At 40.6% G+C, this 19,937-nt stretch overlaps 1 protein-coding gene across 5 annotated transcripts in view; it reads right to left on the bottom strand.

Moving 5' to 3' along the window:
* CARS2 (cysteinyl-tRNA synthetase 2, mitochondrial) overlaps positions 1-19,937 on the bottom strand; it is a 36,968-nt gene that overhangs the window by 14,320 nt on the left and 2,711 nt on the right. For all 5 annotated transcript variants that reach the window (XM_088051602.1, XM_088051603.1, XM_014250850.2 and 2 more), the window contains exons 3-10: positions 17,589-17,706; positions 14,910-14,981; positions 14,220-14,325; positions 13,425-13,508; positions 10,875-11,004; positions 8,482-8,615; positions 5,417-5,484; positions 2,628-2,694 (exon numbers count right to left, since the gene is read on the bottom strand). In XM_088051602.1, coding sequence (XP_087907728.1) covers positions 2,628-2,694; positions 5,417-5,484; positions 8,482-8,615; positions 10,875-11,004; positions 13,425-13,508; positions 14,220-14,325; positions 14,910-14,981; positions 17,589-17,706 — 779 coding nt within the window. The remainder of the gene's footprint in view (positions 1-2,627; positions 2,695-5,416; positions 5,485-8,481; positions 8,616-10,874; positions 11,005-13,424; positions 13,509-14,219; positions 14,326-14,909; positions 14,982-17,588; positions 17,707-19,937) is intronic.

Raw genomic sequence — 19,937 nt, forward strand, 5'->3', positions numbered from 1 at the left:
GGGGGATGCGGGCCCTGTGGAGGGGGTTTTCTCCGGGCTCTGGCCGGGCCGGGCCGAGCCGATCTCTGGCTCGGCTGCAGGTTTTTTGCTGTGGCTGGATTCACTGGAGACTGCTGAGTGAAGAAGGAGAGAGGGCTCTGGGCCTGCAGCGGGCTGGGCGCGGCGCCTACACTCTCCAGAACAGCCATGAGGAGCTTTCCATCGCAGACGGCTCCAGCTCCTGCACCGGCCGAGGCCACAGAACTACCTACAACAGCCTGGGCAAGATTTTAACTCTTTCATTTCCCAGATGAGACTTGCGGATTAATCTTTTTATCCAGACAGAGAAAAGAGAGTGATCAACATGAAAAGAGACTTTATAAACTACTAGTGACAGGAAAGAAAAGAAAAGGTAGAGAATTAAGAAGATGCTTTAATTAAGCTGAAATATCTTTCTGTTAAAACTATGGAAATGGACAATAAGGTCTTGAAAACGCTCCTTTAATTCATGACAGTATATAGGGAAGAATAGAGTGTTCAAAGTGTAAATTTTGAGTAAAAAGTAGAGTAATTATGGTACAGTGAAGTGCTGGAAGATTTGAAGCCTTGAGAGGCAATGAGAAAACTGTTTTCTGGTGAAGCTCACGGAAACAGATGAAGAAGACTTTTTGCCTTTGAATAACTTATCCTTAAAAATCCCATCCCTAGACTCATGGCCCATACACACTTGAGAGTGATGTGAAAAATGGGAGGAGTGGGCTCTAATAACAGCAGCTCTGGGCAGCTAACATTAGAGCAATGGAAAACTATAAGAAAAATAGTTTTTCTTGTGAGAAACTCCATAAATTAACAGGAAGAAACTTCTGTTTCTCTATAAAGACTGGTGAAAAGACTGTAGCAAGAATTGGGACTGTTTTAACCATCAAAGTTCCAAAGGTTTTGTCTCTTTTGTCATGTGAACAAGGGAATAGTGGGTAGACAGGGGATGAAAAGGTTTTTCTGGAAGTTTATTCTGGTGTTCTTATTGTAGTTTGTCAATAAACTTTCTTTTTTTTCCCTTTTAAGTTTTATGCCTGTTTTGCTCTTGTTCTAATCCATATCTCACAGCAAGAAATAAGTAATTTTCTTAGTTATTGGTTTAAAACCACGACATTATCCTAGAAGTAATACAAAAAGCACAGGTTCAAATGCAGCCAGCTGACAGGGAGTGAAGAAAGCCTGCAGGAACCTTCCACTGCAGTGGTCCAGTGCCATTCCTTGTCCCAAGGCAAGGCTAGAAACTACCAGACATTTAGCTCTTGTTTACATGACAAACATACATATATGATAGTGTAGCAGGTGTTAGTCTTTCCTTTTGTTTTTAACACACATTTGTTTACAAGTCCCAAGTGCCCCCAGCCAGGGAGCCACTTAAGTGTACACAAGGTATTTCATCTCCTAAAAGAGGAAATCAGCCAAGTGTGCCACTGCCCTGCAGCATCATCCCAGAACAGCCAAGCATGCCACCAACCCACTGCCTGCCCCAAACAGGATGCTGTTCTGCAGCAGACTTCCCAACTGGATGCACACCTTCCTAATACAATGGAGAGGAAGTTAATAACCACCTTTCCCTTTACTATTCCACGCTTTAAACACACTGCAGGCATCTATTCCATTCCTGATGCCTTCAACTGTCCTAGGACAGGGAGGATCCACCAGGAAGATCACATGGGTGGCTCCTTCAAAGCAGCTAACAGTGTTAACAAGCAGAAAGACTTCTCAGTCCTATGACTGCACGACTATAAAGGCTGGCAGCGCACTGCACACTGACAGGCACAAGCAATGCCCCAGAGCCCTGGCCACGCCAGCTCTTACAGTCACACTGCTATAGGTGCTTTACCCAAGGCAGATAGAGGCCCACTGGAACACCACTGCAGCTGCTGCCCCATGTTCCACCATTCCCTTGCTATGCCAGGACAGCCAACAAGCCAGGTGACCTGGCAGTGGCTAAGGAACTACCATCTGCTTTTGGCAGGCCCCAATAAACTGATAAGAACACCAGACAGATGAAAACTCTTCCAGCTCAAAGCAGCAGCTACCTGCTGGAAACACTATGAGGTAGACAGGGAAGCTGACAAAATCTCCTATACCTCTCCCCACCAGCAGAGATATTTGCCAGGCTAGGATGTTCATCAGGTTATCATGAGCAGTCTAAGCGAGCTGCACTGCACCACAGAACTGTCTGAACACTCAGGAAAGGAACGCCACAGGACAAAAATGGTAACGCAGCAGGGAGATATAAAATTATTAGCCAGCCCTCATCACATCCTACAGGAATATAAGCCACAGCTCCATCTAGATATGTCTCCAACAACAGCTGATTGTGACTGCAATACAACTACAAAAGATGCAAATCAGAGACAGAGGTAATTCATTAATTAAAAGTACAATTAACTGAGAGTCACAACTAACTGCAGCTCAAGAAGGTATTTAAATGAATGGTTATGTACTGTGCTCAGTAAAGACAATTTTCTAAATGTTTAGCCAAAGAGCATCATGAAAACCTTTCCACCCACTGGATTCTGGGAACTGCACAGCCCCACAGGGGGAGCTGGGAAGGGTGTGTGGAAAGCCATGCACACCTCCACAGGTAATGGGCTTTTCCTTACCTGAGCTGTATCTTCCACGCAAACAAAACATTCTGAATTGATCTGATGAACATTTCTTCAGGAAGTCCTAAATTCCGTGCACAAAAAGACAGCTTTAGAATGATATCAATTTCCTCAGGAGCTCTTCCACTTCCACCCCCTTGTTTTTCAAACTAGCACGACAAATAGCACATCTTTGCAATTTAAGATAGGCATAAAACCTTTAAACTCTAACACTGCTTTAAAACCTAAACTAAATAAAATTCAATTCCATATAAAATAGATGTGCATACATATATACAAGATACACACACAATGTCCAATATAAGACAGGGAAAATTATTTTGCAAGTACAATCAAACACACACTGTATAAAGACCTTTGCAAAAGAAACTCAAAATGAAATTATCAGACTAAGATTGGGATACAATCTTACAGAAAGGAAAGCTCCTGAGTTTTGCAGACTTTACAAAAAAAAAAGATTTCTCGAAAAAGAAAATTAGCATACTTTTTCTGCAGGACTAGAATATGAAGAAACACAAGGAGTGAACAAAGATAAATCCTAGCAACATAAAAAGAGTTATCTGTGTTAATTATGAAGCCTAATAAATTCCACTCTAATATATATCTAGCTTTACAAATAATTTACTCCAGTAAACAGTAAACTATTAGTATTACTACTAGTACAATTAATTTATATTAATAGTATAATGAACTATTTAAATACTTGAAAGGCACACTAATAAAACATTCAATCACTTCAAACCCTGCTCTCAGCACTGTGGCACTGGACACTGTGGTAGATTGACTGTGACTATTGCACTTCTGCCTTTTTTTTCTTTAATTTGCAAACTGGTGAGGATCACTGAAGTGCCACAAAAAACAAAAATCATAAGAAGCCAGTACAAGTGAGAAAATATTGAAAGTGTCATTTGCTTAAATCTCACATTTTGAAATAAGGCTTCTGCTACAAGACTAAACCAGCCTGAGCAGTAGAAAAGCATCAGCAATGTGCTGTCTCTCAAGTGAAAACAGAAATAATTGAGGTAATCACAATAAAGAAACAGTGATACTGAGTGTTTTGGTGGGTGTTTGTTTGTTGTGAGTTTTTAAAATTAAATGGATATAAATGAGTGTACCCAATATGCCCAGAAGCTTTACACTAATATATAGAGGTAGAACAATGCGAGTACAGTACGGAAATAAATTCAAATTTGGGAAAGAACTGTTCAAACTAGAAAAAACAACTCTGCATTTCATTAAAAACAGAGAACAGATGAAGATACTGCTCTTTGAAAGCAGGTTGCTTGGCCCTGTGCTATCACAATCTCTTTGATTTTTGGGCTCAGAATTAACAACTATTAAAAAAGGGAAAAAAAAACCCTGGAGTAGGGTACAAGGGGGGAAAACCAGGGCAGCTGGATGCAGAGGATGCAGGGCTGTTGTGCCCAGCTGACAGCTTGGGATGCAAGTGGCAACTGCCTGGACCAAGGGAAGATCCTGGACAAACGTCCCCTCTTTTGGCACAGGCATAAAACCTTCCATGTAGGGCTTAACTTTTAATGTGCAAGGCAGCTGTACAGGAAAAAAATTGTTTCACTGGACTGAAAATCACCTCCCAGAAAGGATTAATACTTGTTAGCCATGTGTAAGGGCAGAGATGAAAAGCAGAGACCCACAAGGAAAGAGAGACAGGCCTGAAATATTTGTTTCCTCAACACAAGTTGTGCCATCATGGGGGACATGGAGTGGAACATTTTCATATGTTGTTTTTAACTCCATGCACTGCATTTGTGGTCATTTCTCCACTCTGTCCACAACGTCTGCTGAGACTCGTGAGATTTCTGTGAAAGTTGTTAGCTCCAGGGAGACAGGGCTTAACTGTACCCAGACAGCATCAGAAGACTTAAGAATAAAGCAGCTCATATTGAACTTCTTTTTAAAGGGATTTTAATTAATTCTTCCAAGAGGGCAAAGGAGAAGCTGCCTTTGGAATATGCCAAAGTTTTGTCTCAAGGAAGGAAATCACCCTATTCCAGCATCATTAGTGGAGCCACCCCAGCACCAAGCACAGCTGTATCGCACACAGGTGGCAGAGAAACCCAGCTCTGGGCCACACCAAAGACCTGGGGACACAGTGAAATACGACATAGTCATGTGGCTCGTGGGTACCAAAAGGCAAAGCTTCTATGCATCAACAAGGTCACTGTATAAAGATAAAGGGTAATGGGAGAGACTGCTGCAATAGTGTGGCTCAGGATGCCCAGTAGCTTCCTGACAAAACACTGACACTATGTCCCATTTCACCTAAAGAAGGACATTTCATTCTTTTCCAAGAAAAAACAGCCATTCTTTTCCAAGTCCATGCTTTTTCAAAGCACTATTAAGAATAGACTGACAAAAACCCATCACTACAGAACAGAATCATTCAGGTTGGAAAAGACCCCCGAGACTGTCAAGTCCAATCACAAATCTACACTGCAGGATTCTGGTACTGGGCACAAACTCTCTCCTACAAACACTCTCAGCTCAGCAAGATCCATTGTTATAAGCAAGCCAACAATATAATAATAATATACAATAATACAATAATATATAATAATATACAATATTAATATACAATAATAATATAATACAGTATTATAATAATAATATAATCCTACACTGAGATCCACAGTAACAGATGCATCAGTTCTAGAGAAACACTGCAGCACAAGCACACACTCGAAAGTTTTCTCAAAAGAGGGCTGTGATTAATATTTACATAATACAAACCTACAAAATTGCTTCAATTCAAACAAAGAAATTACCTTAATCGTTATGTAGTTTTTTAATGACTTTGACATTTTTTCTTTACTTCCTTTAACATGCAAATGCCCTATAGTGAAAAAAAAAGAAAAAGCAATTAATCAGGATAAACAAGTGTGCTTCTGAATAGGGAGCAAATTAGAAAGACTGCACTGAGACACTGTAAATGTTGGAGGCAGCATATGCTATGATGGATACATGCCGAGCATTACAATGTAATGGGTGACATTTTTCAATAGCTTTGCCTACAGTCTTGCACACTCCTCCATCCTCAAAACTTCCTCTAGGTGAATTTTAAAATATAGACATTTAAAACATTAAAAAAAAAAAAAAAATCCCCACCACCACCATGAGTCTCCCCATTCAGAACTGACAATAAACTGGTAAGAACAAGCAAGCAAATAGCTTCAGTCTTCGCAGAACAAGTACCTTACCTGTTACTCTTGACTTCTCAGAAGGATTTTAAGAAATGTTTTCCAGTGATCTCACATTAAAAAATCCTTAAAACTCAATCTTCTGTACTTATTACTTGCTGGTGGCTGTTAACATTATTTTTTTTACCCCAAAGTTTTATAGCACTGGTTCAAAATATCTTAAATGCAAAATGAATTTTCTACACTCACTGGAGTTCTCAACTTCTCCAGACTTGTGAGACTGAGAAAAAGCAGGGTCAGGGAGAGGTGCAGCTACAAAGCCTAATTTGAATTAGTTTATTGTAAAATGAGCTCTGAGCACTGCTAAAACTTTCAATAGTCACACAGACCACTGCTTTGCAAGGCTGTAGCACAGGAAGAAGGCACTAACGCTGCAGTTACGAGAGTATATAGAGCTTGGCTTTAGGACTGAAAGCTCTGTCGAAGAAAGACAGGAGAAGTACAGCCTAAGGTTGACTGCTCCCAGGTTTCATCCTCGTGAGCCGTGGGAGCACCACTGATGGAAACCACCAATTATTCACAGCACTGGAAAGATGCCAAACATGCTGCCACTGAAAGATTACTCAGCATAATTTCAGAAATGTTGTTAAAAGCCTTAATAGGCTTCTCCTAATGTAAGTAATTCTGTAAGTTACCAACCACCCACAACTAACATGGGATTTTAGGCACTTCTGTGACCTGCAGCATCCAGCACTTAATCATACTTTGAGGCAGACTTTTAAGCATCAATTTCTCTTGCTCTGTAATACCCTACCAGCACTGCATTCTTTCACATTTGGCAGCCCAGTGTTACCAATGCCTCAGAGTGCTCCACAAGGACAATGTACAAATCGTGCTCCTGCTCTTATGAGTGGTGACAGAAGTGGCATTTCTTGCTCAGTTACCTATGCAACTCTCTGCATTTTGTGCTACTTGCTGCACAGAGCTGCTTTGCAGCCTTGCCTGAAACCCTCTTGATTCTACAAGTAGATAAAACCCCCATTGCACTCATCTGGATATGAAAGCAACAAGCTCAGGCCTGATAGCTGGACCTGAAAAACTCATAGTTTCACTTCTCAGCTATTTTTGATAATGATTCATAGCAGCAGGAACTCGCCATGAGAAGACTACCTCCAGTCCTACCTTGACCACCTCGAAATTTAATTTTGCACAACATACTCTATGGAGAGTAGGAATGAATCAAAAAGTCTGTGGATGCAGAACCAGCTACAGCAGCTATCCATGATAAAAAAATCTTCCTTTCACTGTCTGTCATGTCTGCTAGCAGGTGAGGCCACTTTCACCACTGCATTGTTAATCCTGGGACACACAGCAAGCATATTCAGGCTGTCAGACACAGCTGGACACCTGCAGCTCTTGTGACTCAAGTAAAACCCACAGCCAAAATTCTCCTGGGAGAAGGGGAAGAGCCTGGGTAAGACTACTTTTTCTCTTTTGCAAAGGTGCCTAAATACTGACTTACTTAACTTCAGGCAGACAAGCTTAAAATAGTTGGATTCTGTTTTCCTAAAAAGGTACCGGTAACATCTGAATTTGAATTAATATTCCTCTTCCAAGAGTTTCAGTACTTAGAATGATTTCATTCAAGAATACAAAATACAAAGATTTTCATAACTTCAGTTTGGCGCTCTTCCCAGAGTACAAGCAGTCTAAAAATAAAGTCCTTGTAAGATTTATCCCCAGTGCAGGGATTTTCTTCCTCTAATGGGGATTGCTCCTCCAATTCTGAGCTGCTAAAATTCTGGTCTGTTAGCAGAATAAATTGTTTCTGAAGCTGATTCATTTGCCCTAAATAATTCACACCATCATCCTCCAGCAAGACTTTTTGACTTAATGAATGTAATCTGTCAGCTTCTAGAGAACCTCAATGTACAAATTGCCCTTGGAACTAAGTTCTCCCTTTTTCTTTTTTTTTCTTAATTGACTCCACTTTATTTAGCTGGTATCAAAAAATATTTCCCCTACAGTTTCAGTTCCAAGTTTGAAAAGCCAGATTCACTGGTATGTCAACATAGAGCTCAACTTGGCAGTAACCTGTGCATCTCAGTGGAAGTGCAGAGGATTCCACAGCACCTCGGGAACAAAGCACACACTGGAGGAGGCACCAGCCTCTGGACAATTGCTATTGATTTACAACCGGCTCTGCACTGGGAACTGAAACTAGAATTCAATATTCATCCCAGACAGTACAAATATATAAGAATGAAAGCTCATGTAATTCCCAGAGTGTACCACAGGCTTAACTCTGCAGCTCTTCTACTCAGAGAAGAAGCTCCAAGAGTTCACAGAAACATCCTGCCCAAAATACTAATCAGCAAAAGAGAGGCTGCAAACTTGAATCTGCCTTTCTATTGATTTCAGCTGTCCATCCAGAACCACCACAACTGCAACAGGAAGAACAAATGTCAAGGTTTCCATCAATGGGAACAGCACTAGAGCCATCAGTGTTGTAGTTCAAAGCACTGTACAGCACCAACTTCACTGAAGGAAGCACTTTTACGCAGAGGGAGCAAGGAGCAGTTCTACATAATGCCAGGCAGTGTAACCTGTTTTCATAGCATGAAATGCCAAACTTAAAAAACCCAAACTATTGTATTTGCACAGGCCTCTCAAGTCATCAATATTTTACTTACCAGAATGCAGAAAGTAATTCCCCCATTGCTCACACTGATGATACACCTCACACTGTGCAATTTCATTTTCATGATGAGGAAATGCAAGATCTATTCCACCGGTATGGATGTCCAGCTGCTTTCCAAACACTGCACTGTAACAATATTTTCCTAATCAGTAAGTAGAACACCACAAAAGCTTTTCATAAAAAGAAATGCAGAAAATAGTAAGATGAAACAACATAAATTTAAGTAAGTTACAATTTAGTAACTGCAGTTTTAAAGAAAGACTTTACACATATCTTGGACACCAAAACTGCAGCAGAACTTGTACGGACAGGACCTGTATCTGCTCACAATTACTTCTCCTTAGTAGAAGCAATTATTTTTCTACCTTAAAGGAAGGCAAAGCAGGATGTCTCCTTTCCTTGTTCTGCTACAGTTTCAGTATCAGACAAGTGCTTCTGTGTCTAAATCTAACAACTTATTTCTACAAATTTGGTATTACTCTTCCTTATCTTGTACCTTTTCTGTAAGAATTCACACAACAGTGTGTGCAGTCAGGTCAAGCTGGGCAGGTTAGCAACTTTATCAACTTTATTTTGCCTATCTGTTAAACAAAGATTACACTTACAGCTCACAGGGATGTGTGTCAACTGCTCAGAAACCAAGAGTGCTCAAGCAGGGAAAGATGCAAGGCCTACAGACAAACACACAGGCCTCCCATATGTCACCTTCACAAGGTGCTCCTGGTAGCTGGCCAAACATTAATCCCTTTTTGAGACAAAACACCCTGCTAACACTGTGTCATGAGATGGCTTTGCAGAAGCTGTCAGGAGGAAAAGACAAGGAGAAGAGAGGAACGAAGAAAGAGCGGCTGTCACCATTTCCTCTAAGTTCATCCTTCTTGCTCCTGCCTGCTTCAAAACCAGCTAAAGCACAAATCTTCCCAGGACTGACCCTCACCTCCTCTTGTGCCACTTACAGAGGAGCACTTGCTGTTTCCTCCAACAAAACCATTAAGAGCTGAAGAGAGGCGACAGATGGATCTGCCAAATGCACAGGGACAGAAGGAACTGCCCACCTCACCACAAGGGAAAATGCAGAGAGAAGATCATGCCTGAGGGGGCCAAAGCAGGGGATTCCCTCCTCCAGGGCTGCTCTAGAGACCAGAGACTCCTCATTCACAGACTTCCCAAAATGAATTCATCTAACTTAGTTAAAGTTCTTTGAGATATTTGGCAAAACAGACAGCTAAGTAAGTATTGCTTAAAAATGGGCCTTGAACAGCACAGCAAATTGGTTTAGGTCACTTACCAAAGTAAGCTCTCCATTTTTCACAGTCCCAGATTACTACATTTATGCTCTCCATGGGTCAGCTTTTATTTATACAGCAGAAGCCTCATCTAACCTCAATAAAATACATTTTTACAAAAAGAAATGCAGACTATAAACAGCACTACCTTAACAGACAGGCCATGTCATAACTGACATTTCTTATCTGTGCACTTCTGTCAGAGGTTGTACATCAAACACAGAACGATTTTGTGCACTTTGATTGCTTGAAGAGCTGCCTCACTATGCTGAAACTACTTACAGACAGAAAATCACCCTTATAAACACTTTTCACAAGCAGGTAGAAATGACTAACAATCCCAGGTGCACCAGAAAAGCATATGAAAGAGAAACCTAAAGCAGCTGGTTCCACCTCCTTTCAGCTTTAGCTGAAAATTTAAGCTAAACAAGGTCAGATCTAAAAGATTTGTTATTAGCTTCCAAAAAAAAGATCTGAGACTAATGCACAACTAAGTACACTATCAATCTTCCAGAGAGAGAAGACTTTTTCTCCTGTGGTGAAAATAAAACTTTAAATTAGTAGCAAATTACATCAAACCAACTGCAAGGAAAACACTACTCAGCAAAAAAGCTGAATAACACTCAGATTATTAGCATGAGTATCCACAGCTTCTGTTAAGATAAGGCCATCAAGACCTCATAGATCAAGCTGGAATCCCACACCCTGTCCTCCTGACACATACATTCTGAACTAGGCCTGATGGAGACTGCTAGAAGTGGAAGGGAAGCAAATAAAAGAGGTGCCATAACTTTCACCAAACCTTTGGTTACTCAGTTCAAGTTCAAAGAACTGCTAATCAACTGTGTATCCCATGTGCCATATTTTAAGCATCAAGTCTGACTCAAGAGAAGGTGCCAAAACATACAGACAGCTGTGACAGTAAGGTGAGGCAGAGTTTATCTGGGCCACATGTGACACCCCAGGTTGCATAAAATGTTCACATTAAAAGCAGTGCTATCTACTGACCAGAAAACACTTTCAATACTGTTGCTACCAGTGTACTGTGACTGAAAACAAAAAAATAGCATTAGATTTATCAGAGTCCAAGAAATCTGACCTTGATATTGTGGAACATTCAATGTGCCATCCAGGTCGTCCTTTTCCCCAGGGAGAATTCCAAGATAGCTCCTGAGGCTTGGCAGCCTTCCACAGGGCAAAATCTTTACCATGTCGTTTATCAGAATCAACTGGCAAGAATAAGTGATTTGTTAATGGGATATGTCTCAAAGAAAAAAAATGGCCAAATGAAAGCAAGAGGAAATGTGTGTTTAGTGAACTACTCTGATTTTAATCCCTTTCAATCAGCTTCTTTTCACTACAACTTCCCTCTCTTTCCCCTTATACAGGGGAAAACTGAAATACTGAAGTATTGGAATACTGAAATAGATTTTGACAAGCTACAAAGACGGATTCAAGATTCCTTAGTACATCCTATCCTATCAGTCCTTTTATCCTTCCCTGGCTTGCCTGATTTTTCATTCATTTAGTTATATATCAGCCAGTTTCCCCAAGACAAACTGACTGTACTGCAGCAGAAAAGGTAATAAAACCAAACCAAAACACACAAACAAACAAACACCCCACAATTTTTTCTCTGGGACACAATTACTTTGTGTTTTAGATTTTACTAACAAAGAAGAGGGAATCAAAAACTATTCTTGGACAGTAGCAGTTTTTTAGTGCCGTTTTCACCAATGAACTCTCTACAAAGGTCTCCTCCCAGATATATTTGCTCCTTCCTTCACTACACTGCCAAGGATGCAGTCCTTTTTGTCACAATACTGCAGGACTGATTATCTCCGCTCACCCCTAACCTCCAGTCAAATACACAGCGCTCCCTGGCAGGAGCCACAGAACAGGGTTCTGGACTGTCTTTTTTCATGACAAATACATGACCTCACATTTAGAATCATATAATTCAAAATTCCTGAGAATTAAAGAGACAGAAATATAACCCTGGTTTTATCCACTGAATCTTCACCTGGGCTCTTTCACTAGATTACCAAGTTCTGACTGACCAGTATCTGCTGACTCCAACCCTCTTCCGCCCTTTTTTGAGTAGACTGCTACAAAAGAGCACTCTTCAACTTCTCAGTTGCAAGCAAAACAAGTGTCATAATCTTTAGAAATGAAAACACACAGTTGTGACTAGAGGGGAAGCAGGGTAAAATATGTAATCAGTCACAGCTGAGGCTGGAAGGCACATCTGGGGACAGTCTAATCCAGCCCCCTGCTCAGAGCAAGCACAGCTACAGCAGGCTGTCCAGGATGGTGTCCAGTTAGGCTTTGATTATCACCAAGGATGGACACTCCACAGCCTCTCTTAGCAACATGGTTTGTGTTAACCATCCTCAGGGTAAAAAGGATTTTTCTTAGCTTTAAATAGAATTTCCTGTGTTTCAAGTTGTGATCAGTGCCTCTTGTCCCATTACCAAGTGCCACTGAGAAAAGCCTGGTTCTATCTGCTCTATTCCCTCCATCAGTATGAGTACACATGGGTAGGATTCCCCCGAGCCTTCTCTTCCCCAGGCTGCGTATCCAAGCTCTGTCTGCTTTTCCTCCTATGAAAGATGCTCCAGTACCTCCATCATATTTGTGGCCCTTTTCTGGCCTTTCTCCACTATGTCCATACTACTGCTGTTCTGGGGAGCCCAGCATCAGACCTGCACTCCAGGCATGTCTCACCAGTGCTGTGCAGAGAAGGATCACCTCCACTGACCTGCTGGCAATGCTCTTCCCTGGGCAGCCCAGGAGGCTGCTGGCTCACTGCAGCCAATAATTACCTCTAAATAACTGTTGACAAGATGCATTCCCTCCGTAAGCTGTATGCTGAAACAACTCCAGAGCAGAACTATGAGAGGTTCTGGCTGCACATGAGCATCAGCCTCCAAGGCATTTTCATTAATTACAAACAGATTTTTTTTTCAATGATGAAATACTGAACTTTAGTTTGCAAAAAGATACAGGAGACTTGCAACAAATTCTCTGACACAGAGACCTGATCAGATCCTTACAGAAACTACAGAGAGGTTCAGCAATCCTGCAAAGCAAGAACTGCAGCAAAATTCCCACAACCCAGGGTACAGGCCTACACTAGCACAGCCTATGAAGAGATTGCTCACCCTCACACAAAGAGTCTGCTTAGCCTAGTGACAAGCAGTGAAGAAAGCAATTCATCCAGTTAACTTCAGAGCAGTGCAACTGCCCCAGCAATAACAGAGGGTGAGGCTTCTTTGTGTTTGCCCTTGAGTACCTTACTGCTGGATAGTCCAACAGCAAGAACACCACCTCACTGTGAAGTTTCTATGTACCACTGCCAAGTATTACTTAAAAATTGCTTAAGAATCCTAACTGTTCTAAGGTACCAGAACAAAGGTATAGAGGGAAGGATGAAAGGAAGAAGAAAAGCCAAGTTTCCTCCTGCACTGGCAACAATGAGTGCCTTAAAAAGTAACTATGAAAGCACTGTAATCTTAATTAACCAGAAAGTTAGCTATACACAATGGGTTAGAAAACTGTTTCAGTCTGTTGAATGAAAGTTTGCACATGGACGCAAAATGCATTCAAACAATGCATTAACGCGAACAAGCTGGTGCCACGAACTTACCTGCTTCATCTTGAGTATGAGGGCTCACAGCAGTTAACACTCCATATCTTTTTCCCCAGGATTTAACATCAAAATAAACATTGCCTAAAACAGGAGAAATGTTTAGCTGTATAGCAAAAATGGGGCACATTGATGAGAACATGATAACATTTCCCTAAAAGCAAAACAAAGTGCTCTTCCACTCCCATTTGAAATTCCGATTTAGAAATTCAGAAATACTTCAATAGCAGTAGCAGATGTTTCCATGTTATGCAGCTTTTTAATAACCTCTGTGCACATGTTCATTCTGCCCACAGCATAACTTTGAATTCTGGAGATCTCCCAGGTTCTTCCTTGCCCATGCACAATCAGCAATCCCCTCCCCTACTGCAGCTCAAGCTACACCTAATCCAGTTACAATGCACTTGAGCTCTTCTACAACTACCAGTTCTGCTAAAGAAGAAATCCACACACTGTGCTTTGCAGACACATCTTTTACAGCACATAGGAGATACACAGATACTTTTCAGAGGTTCCCCCAGCTTTCTTGTAGAAACCAGGCCAGAATTTCCCCAAGGAGTTTAGATGGCAGTTTCTTACAGTAAGCAATTATATTAAGTAATGAGCTACATTTAACTTAGAAATTGAGTAATAGTTGTTCTGCCCACTCATGTAATCACAAACAATTCACTCACATCCTGTTAAGCAACAGAAGGAAAGCCTGGCACAGGGTATCTGATTCCAAAACAGCATTACTAAGAGCAGTAACTTCCTATACATGTGCTGAACAAGAAGTTACCTTGCTCAAAGTCTTACCTTGCGAGGTTGCATAAGCTTGTCCACTGGAAATTATTGTTTTTATAAAGGAAATTATTTGAGGAATATTCTCAGTCACCCTCATATATACTGTAGGAGGAAGCACCTTAAAGAAAGAGTAACATCTCAGTAACACACTGCCAATGAGTTCCTTCACTCTAAGAAACAAACTAAAAAGAACACTCTCCTCAATTTTATCATTAAAAAAAAACTGCAAGTATCATAAAAAAATCAGAAGCAGTATTTAAGATAATATACACACAGAAAAAATTATTTGAGGGGTGGCAAAAAAAACCCAGTGCCTCACTCCCTGCTTCTGACAGGGAGACAAGAAGCAAAGTCACCTGAAATCAAGGAAAGAAGATTTTGTGTTTCCTATACTTTCAATTAGGCTATTTCTGTATTATAGTAAATATGTGATATCTGTGAATCAAGGATCTACTAAATACAGAAAAAAACTGTTCCAAAAGAAATTTAGCTTGTTCATTCCAAAGCTCAGGACTGCTTCTCCCTTACCCATTTCCTTACTCAAAAACTGTGTAATATTGTTCCAGAAGAATGAAAAAGTAAATCAGCATTCAGTTTCCAAGAAACAAATTTATTCTTTCAGATCAAACTCTCATAACCATATTTTTTATCAAAATAACTGCTTAGAAATACTCTTAAATTTAGAATCTTTAGTATTTGTACCTTTAAGGCAGACATATCTTGTTTAAAGTCTTCTTCATAAATACGAGCAAGAGCTACAGGCGATACATTCATCTGAAAAAAAGGGAAGCAGATTAGCAAACCATAAATCAGAGTAATGATATAAAATACAGCAATCTTTTCTCAGACAGCTAATAGCTAATTGGAAGTTGTAGAGAGCCCCCAAGGTAAAAAGCCAGAAAGGCTTATTATTAATCTAACATTAACAGGGAGGAGATATAAGTTATAAATAACTTGGAAGTAGTATTTCATTTATGTGTCTCAATTTCCAAAATATTAATATATATTTTTTACAAGAAAGCAACCAAAGACTAAAATAATAAACTCCTTCCCTCTCTTATTATTTTCCTCTTGAGAGGATCTTTCATTTCCAGTGACAAAATATACTAGCATACAGAAGACATAATAACCATTCAGCTTACTGACAGGAAACACCAATACCACCTACGTGTCAGAAAGACAGATCAGAGACTTGCAGGATGAGACAAGATATTCATTTTCAGTGATTAAGAAAAATAAGCTATTTCAGCAGATCATGGGTACTCATAGATCTCAATACTGAAAGTCAATTCCATGCTTTGCCAAGTCTGGCATTTCTCAAGCACCTTCTCTGCATTTCTCATTCATGGGACATGAACAGATTCCTCTTGCAGAAGGGATGAGGAAACGCAACCCGAAAGGAAAGCTACTTGCACATGGTAATGTACTTGTTCACAAATATTCAGAAGAGGCTAGGGATTGAAAGATGCATGACAGCCAAACCTGCCCTAGCTGGCAGCAGCATGGTATCAAAGTGTTTCAAATGCTTTTACATCTTAGAATGAACTGCTGGGGAGAAGACAACATACTGTCAGTCTCTCCATCTTGCAGATAGCTGAATCATTAACAACTTAAATCCCATTTCATCACTTCCAATTCGTTACTGGATCATCTTTATGGGTTCCAATTTTGAGAAAGCAGGTGGGTACCACTGTTTGCACAAACTCCTGGACAAAGCAGGAGTTCTGGTGAAGACAGTCCAGATGTTCATGCAGCAATGGAATGAGGATGATGCTCAGCACCAAAAAACAAAGACATGCTTCTGTCTACTGATCAGTGACTAGATTCATCTCCCTAGACAGCTCAGCTGCTTCTCTGATCAAGAGAGAAACAAAGGTCCCTACAGAAAGAAGACGGGGAATTTCCTCCCATCCAGACAGATGTTCAACATACAAAGAGACTCATCTCTCTCTCAAAGAACCACTGATAGCATGCAGCACGTTCATCATAAACTAGTATCCAACTTTCAGGTTTCCCCCAGATGAACCTCACCAGGGGATGAAGAACAAGCTTAGGCATGTTGATTCTACCACCATTACGGTGCTTCAGGTGCACAGGTGCCAACAATAAAAGCAGGCACCTGAGGCAGAGGACTTGGCCATCCAAACAAAATGGTTGAGCAAACATTTCAAAAAGTTACCAAAAAAAAGGCAAGAAAAGATGACTTCATAGAACCAAAGAATGTAGTAAAGTAACACATCTTTAAAGAACATATAATTTCCCCTTCCTCAAACATAAAATCTCTAAGATGTTCAGACAACAAGGAAAAATTTTAAAATACAAACACAGATTTAAAATGCCTTAATTTTGGAGGGGGGTTGTTTCCTTTAAAATTCTTTACTGCCTTAGAAAACTGAAAATAAATGGACTAAGGGAACAGACCTATTTCTGATATGAATGGTGCGCTAGTATTCATTTGAATGCAGAGGCCTATATTCAAGTGTGAAAGTAACTGTTTACTTAAAGATAAGTTAAAGGAACAGCTGTCAAATTCTCTGGCTCCAAGAAACTATCTTAAAGCTTGCAATTGTAATTCAATCCAACACATCCACTTATGATCCCGAAGACATGAGTTATGGATTCTAAAATCAAATGGAACAAAATGACTCAAAATGCAGAACAAAACACAGAAAACACTCTGAGTGCTTCACGGTTCAAAAACTGTTTTTAAAACAATAAAAAAAATAAATTTGCAATAATCATTCACTAAGCTTGTCTGGTAAAAAAGGTCAGATTAAAATTTAGCTGAGAACCACTTACAGCCCCAGTCTTATCAAAACTTACCCCTACACACAATGCTAACTTTCCTGTGGGTGACAAACTCAGACAGGCCTGATAAAGCTTTCCAAGGTGCTGATACTGCAGCTAGATGGTGCTCGGCACCTTCTAGGAACTGCCCTCAGCCTCACGTGCCACTGCTGTACTGCCTTCCCTGATCATGGCACACAGCACTTCTCCAGAACTCACTCAGAACCCTTCTGGGTGTTAAGTTTTGGGATAATTTCACTGTGCTGAGGATTCAGGCAGGGTTTTTGTTCCCTGCTAGGCTCTCAGGCAGGGGGAGAGCACAGGAGAATCCCAGCTGTGGGTGCTGTAAGGTAGCCCCCTCTCTGCCTCCCCCATCACACAGCTCTGTAGCCTTTTACCCCCACAGAGCTCTCCACTCAGCCCTCCTCACTCCCAGACCCATTACAGCCACACGAGGGAACCAGAAATCTCAACATTCATTATCTACTAATTAAAACAAACATAACAAAAGAACGCCAAACCCAGGTTAATTTTCCTATATAAGCAGCTTAGAAAATACCAAAAGGTTAGTCAAAGACTGCAGTAAACACCTACCTCATTGGCTCTTTTTATTATCTTGTCATCTATGTCTGTGATCCCCATCACCATGATAACTTCAATTCCAAAAAACCTTGTCATTATCCTTCGAATTATATCAAACCTAACATAGGAGCTGGAAGAGAAAGAAACACGAGCTTTTGAACATGCAGTAGTAATAAACTTAAACAAAAATAACCAACAACCTAATTACCCCAACACTTCCAATGAAAAGATCTTCAGTGCATAAGGTGTTTCAGTGTTTTCCAAAACCAGTTGCTACCTGCACAAAAGTCAAGCAAATTTCTCTTGAACTGGCCTACCCTCTTCTGGCATTAGTGACACATTACATCAAATTTTTTGCGTGTTTTCTTTTGTTGCATCTCTTTATTCAAAGGGCATCACAAGCTACATGAGCTGGGATACTGTTTCAAAGCCAGCAGGACAAAATAAGACACAGAGCTCAGATGTTCTTGAAATACATCCCTTGGGCTTAGTATATCCTAACAGGTTTTCAAAAGACATGCAGCAGAAGAACAGGAAGAAATAAAGCAGGACTCAAATGAACTTTTCTTAGGGTTGAGTAACAACAGATACCAGCCACTAAAAAAGTATTTCATTCACACACCACCACAGATCTTTTCTGCTAGCAAAGAGTAGATGCTCTATGGTTATTTTGTTTTATTTACACTTGAGGATAAAATTTATTCTAAAAATTATTCAGGGCTTTTGTCACAAAGCAGAGTATTTAATGGTGATAGATTGATGGATATACAAGCTGTACAGGGCTGTTGCAGCTCCTTCTGCTCACAGACTCTATTTATAATTCTTAGAACACACTTTGACTGAGTTAAACCAAATTACTAGGTGGGGTGCTAAAAACTCTGGGTCTGCCCTGCAAGATGATGAGAATCCTCAGCCTTTCTGGGCTCTGTTTTCTCCAAAGCCAGCAAGGAGGTTCACAGACCTACAGGTTCTCATTTCACCCCCAGCATCACACAAACTGCAACTCCCATGGCCACCAGAACAAAGAAGTTTAAGCAACTACCAGAAGTGCATTTGCACCCTTCCCTGCAGGTACCAGGTAAGGTACTGATTTATGGATGCATAATACCTTGATGAAGAAAAATACTTTTTGTTGTTGTTTGTACCGTGCCTGTCTAAAAAAGACTTTTTGAAAGCCTTGCTGTCAGGGAGATAGTTTTTAATGAAAAGCAGCTCATTGGGAGTAAGGTTCATCTAATGCAGTGCCACGATTCCGTAAGAATATTAAATTGGTCTTTGGATCCTGTTCAGAGGAACAACACCAGCATCAAAAGCTTGATATTAGATTTAACAGCCTCGCAGTCACTGCTCCTAGAGCAGGCACAAATTTCACACTGTTCTCTCTCCTCTCACCTTCCAACTGAATTAATGGAAGAAACTCTGCAAGAACCAGAGCAGATTTACTGATACCTCAGAAAGCAGGGTCTTTGCCACTTCAAGACTGATAAAAAAAATCCAAAACAGACAGTAAAGATCAGGGGGTGGTAGAGCATGCAGAAGAGAAATCTCGTACTCGGTTTTACTCTTACTTCAAAGCATTCAGCCAGGAACCTGGATGCCAACCAGGCTGCAGGTCAAACCAGTATGATCAAGATCAGATCCAGAACTGGGGGAAAAAATAGTATTATTTGCCTGTCTTGCTTTTTTCCTATATATAATGGGTGTTGGACGTCATGTGAAGGCAGACAGAGCATCTGTTTGTAAGACTGGAAGCACAACATACTAGAGAATGTTCAATTATTTAGAGAAATAAGAACTCCTTGTGGAACGGAAAGAGGACAGGAGAAAAATAATGCCATTATTTCAAAATTATCCTAGAGGATCTCAAAAGCATTTCCATGATCCATTTCTGGTTTCTTACCTGCTGCACTTGTGTTTGACACAAGTCAAATGTAAGACAGAGGGGAGAAAAGGGAAATCTAGTGAGAACATGCGGCAGGAGCACAACAAAATGATGGTATTTAACAAGAGCAGCAGAGTAGCAACAGCCACCATTCTATTTGACTTTATACTATTTCCCAGTGCATCTTTTGGCCCCCAACAGCAGCATGCATCTCAGCTATTTTATGGTCAGACCTAGCTACTGGGGAAAAAAAATTATACCATTTTAATAAATAAATAAACAAATAGAACCAGGAGGGCTCCACCATCCTGAACAAATCAGCTCAGCAACAGGATGTCAACAGTGACATGTGTAAGACCAGAGATACTGGAAAGGAACAGCCAACTCCTCCCACACTAGAGGGTTTAACTGTTGAGAAAAGAGAGCAAAAGGTCTTCAGTGCAGACACCTTGTCACTCAACAGGAACAACATGAAGGTG

Source organism: Pseudopodoces humilis, chromosome 2 (assembly GCF_049639895.1).
Source record: "Pseudopodoces humilis isolate 2021_Gansu_Grassland_sample_001 chromosome 2, ASM4963989v1, whole genome shotgun sequence".
Taxonomy (NCBI): domain Eukaryota; kingdom Metazoa; phylum Chordata; class Aves; order Passeriformes; family Paridae; genus Pseudopodoces; species Pseudopodoces humilis.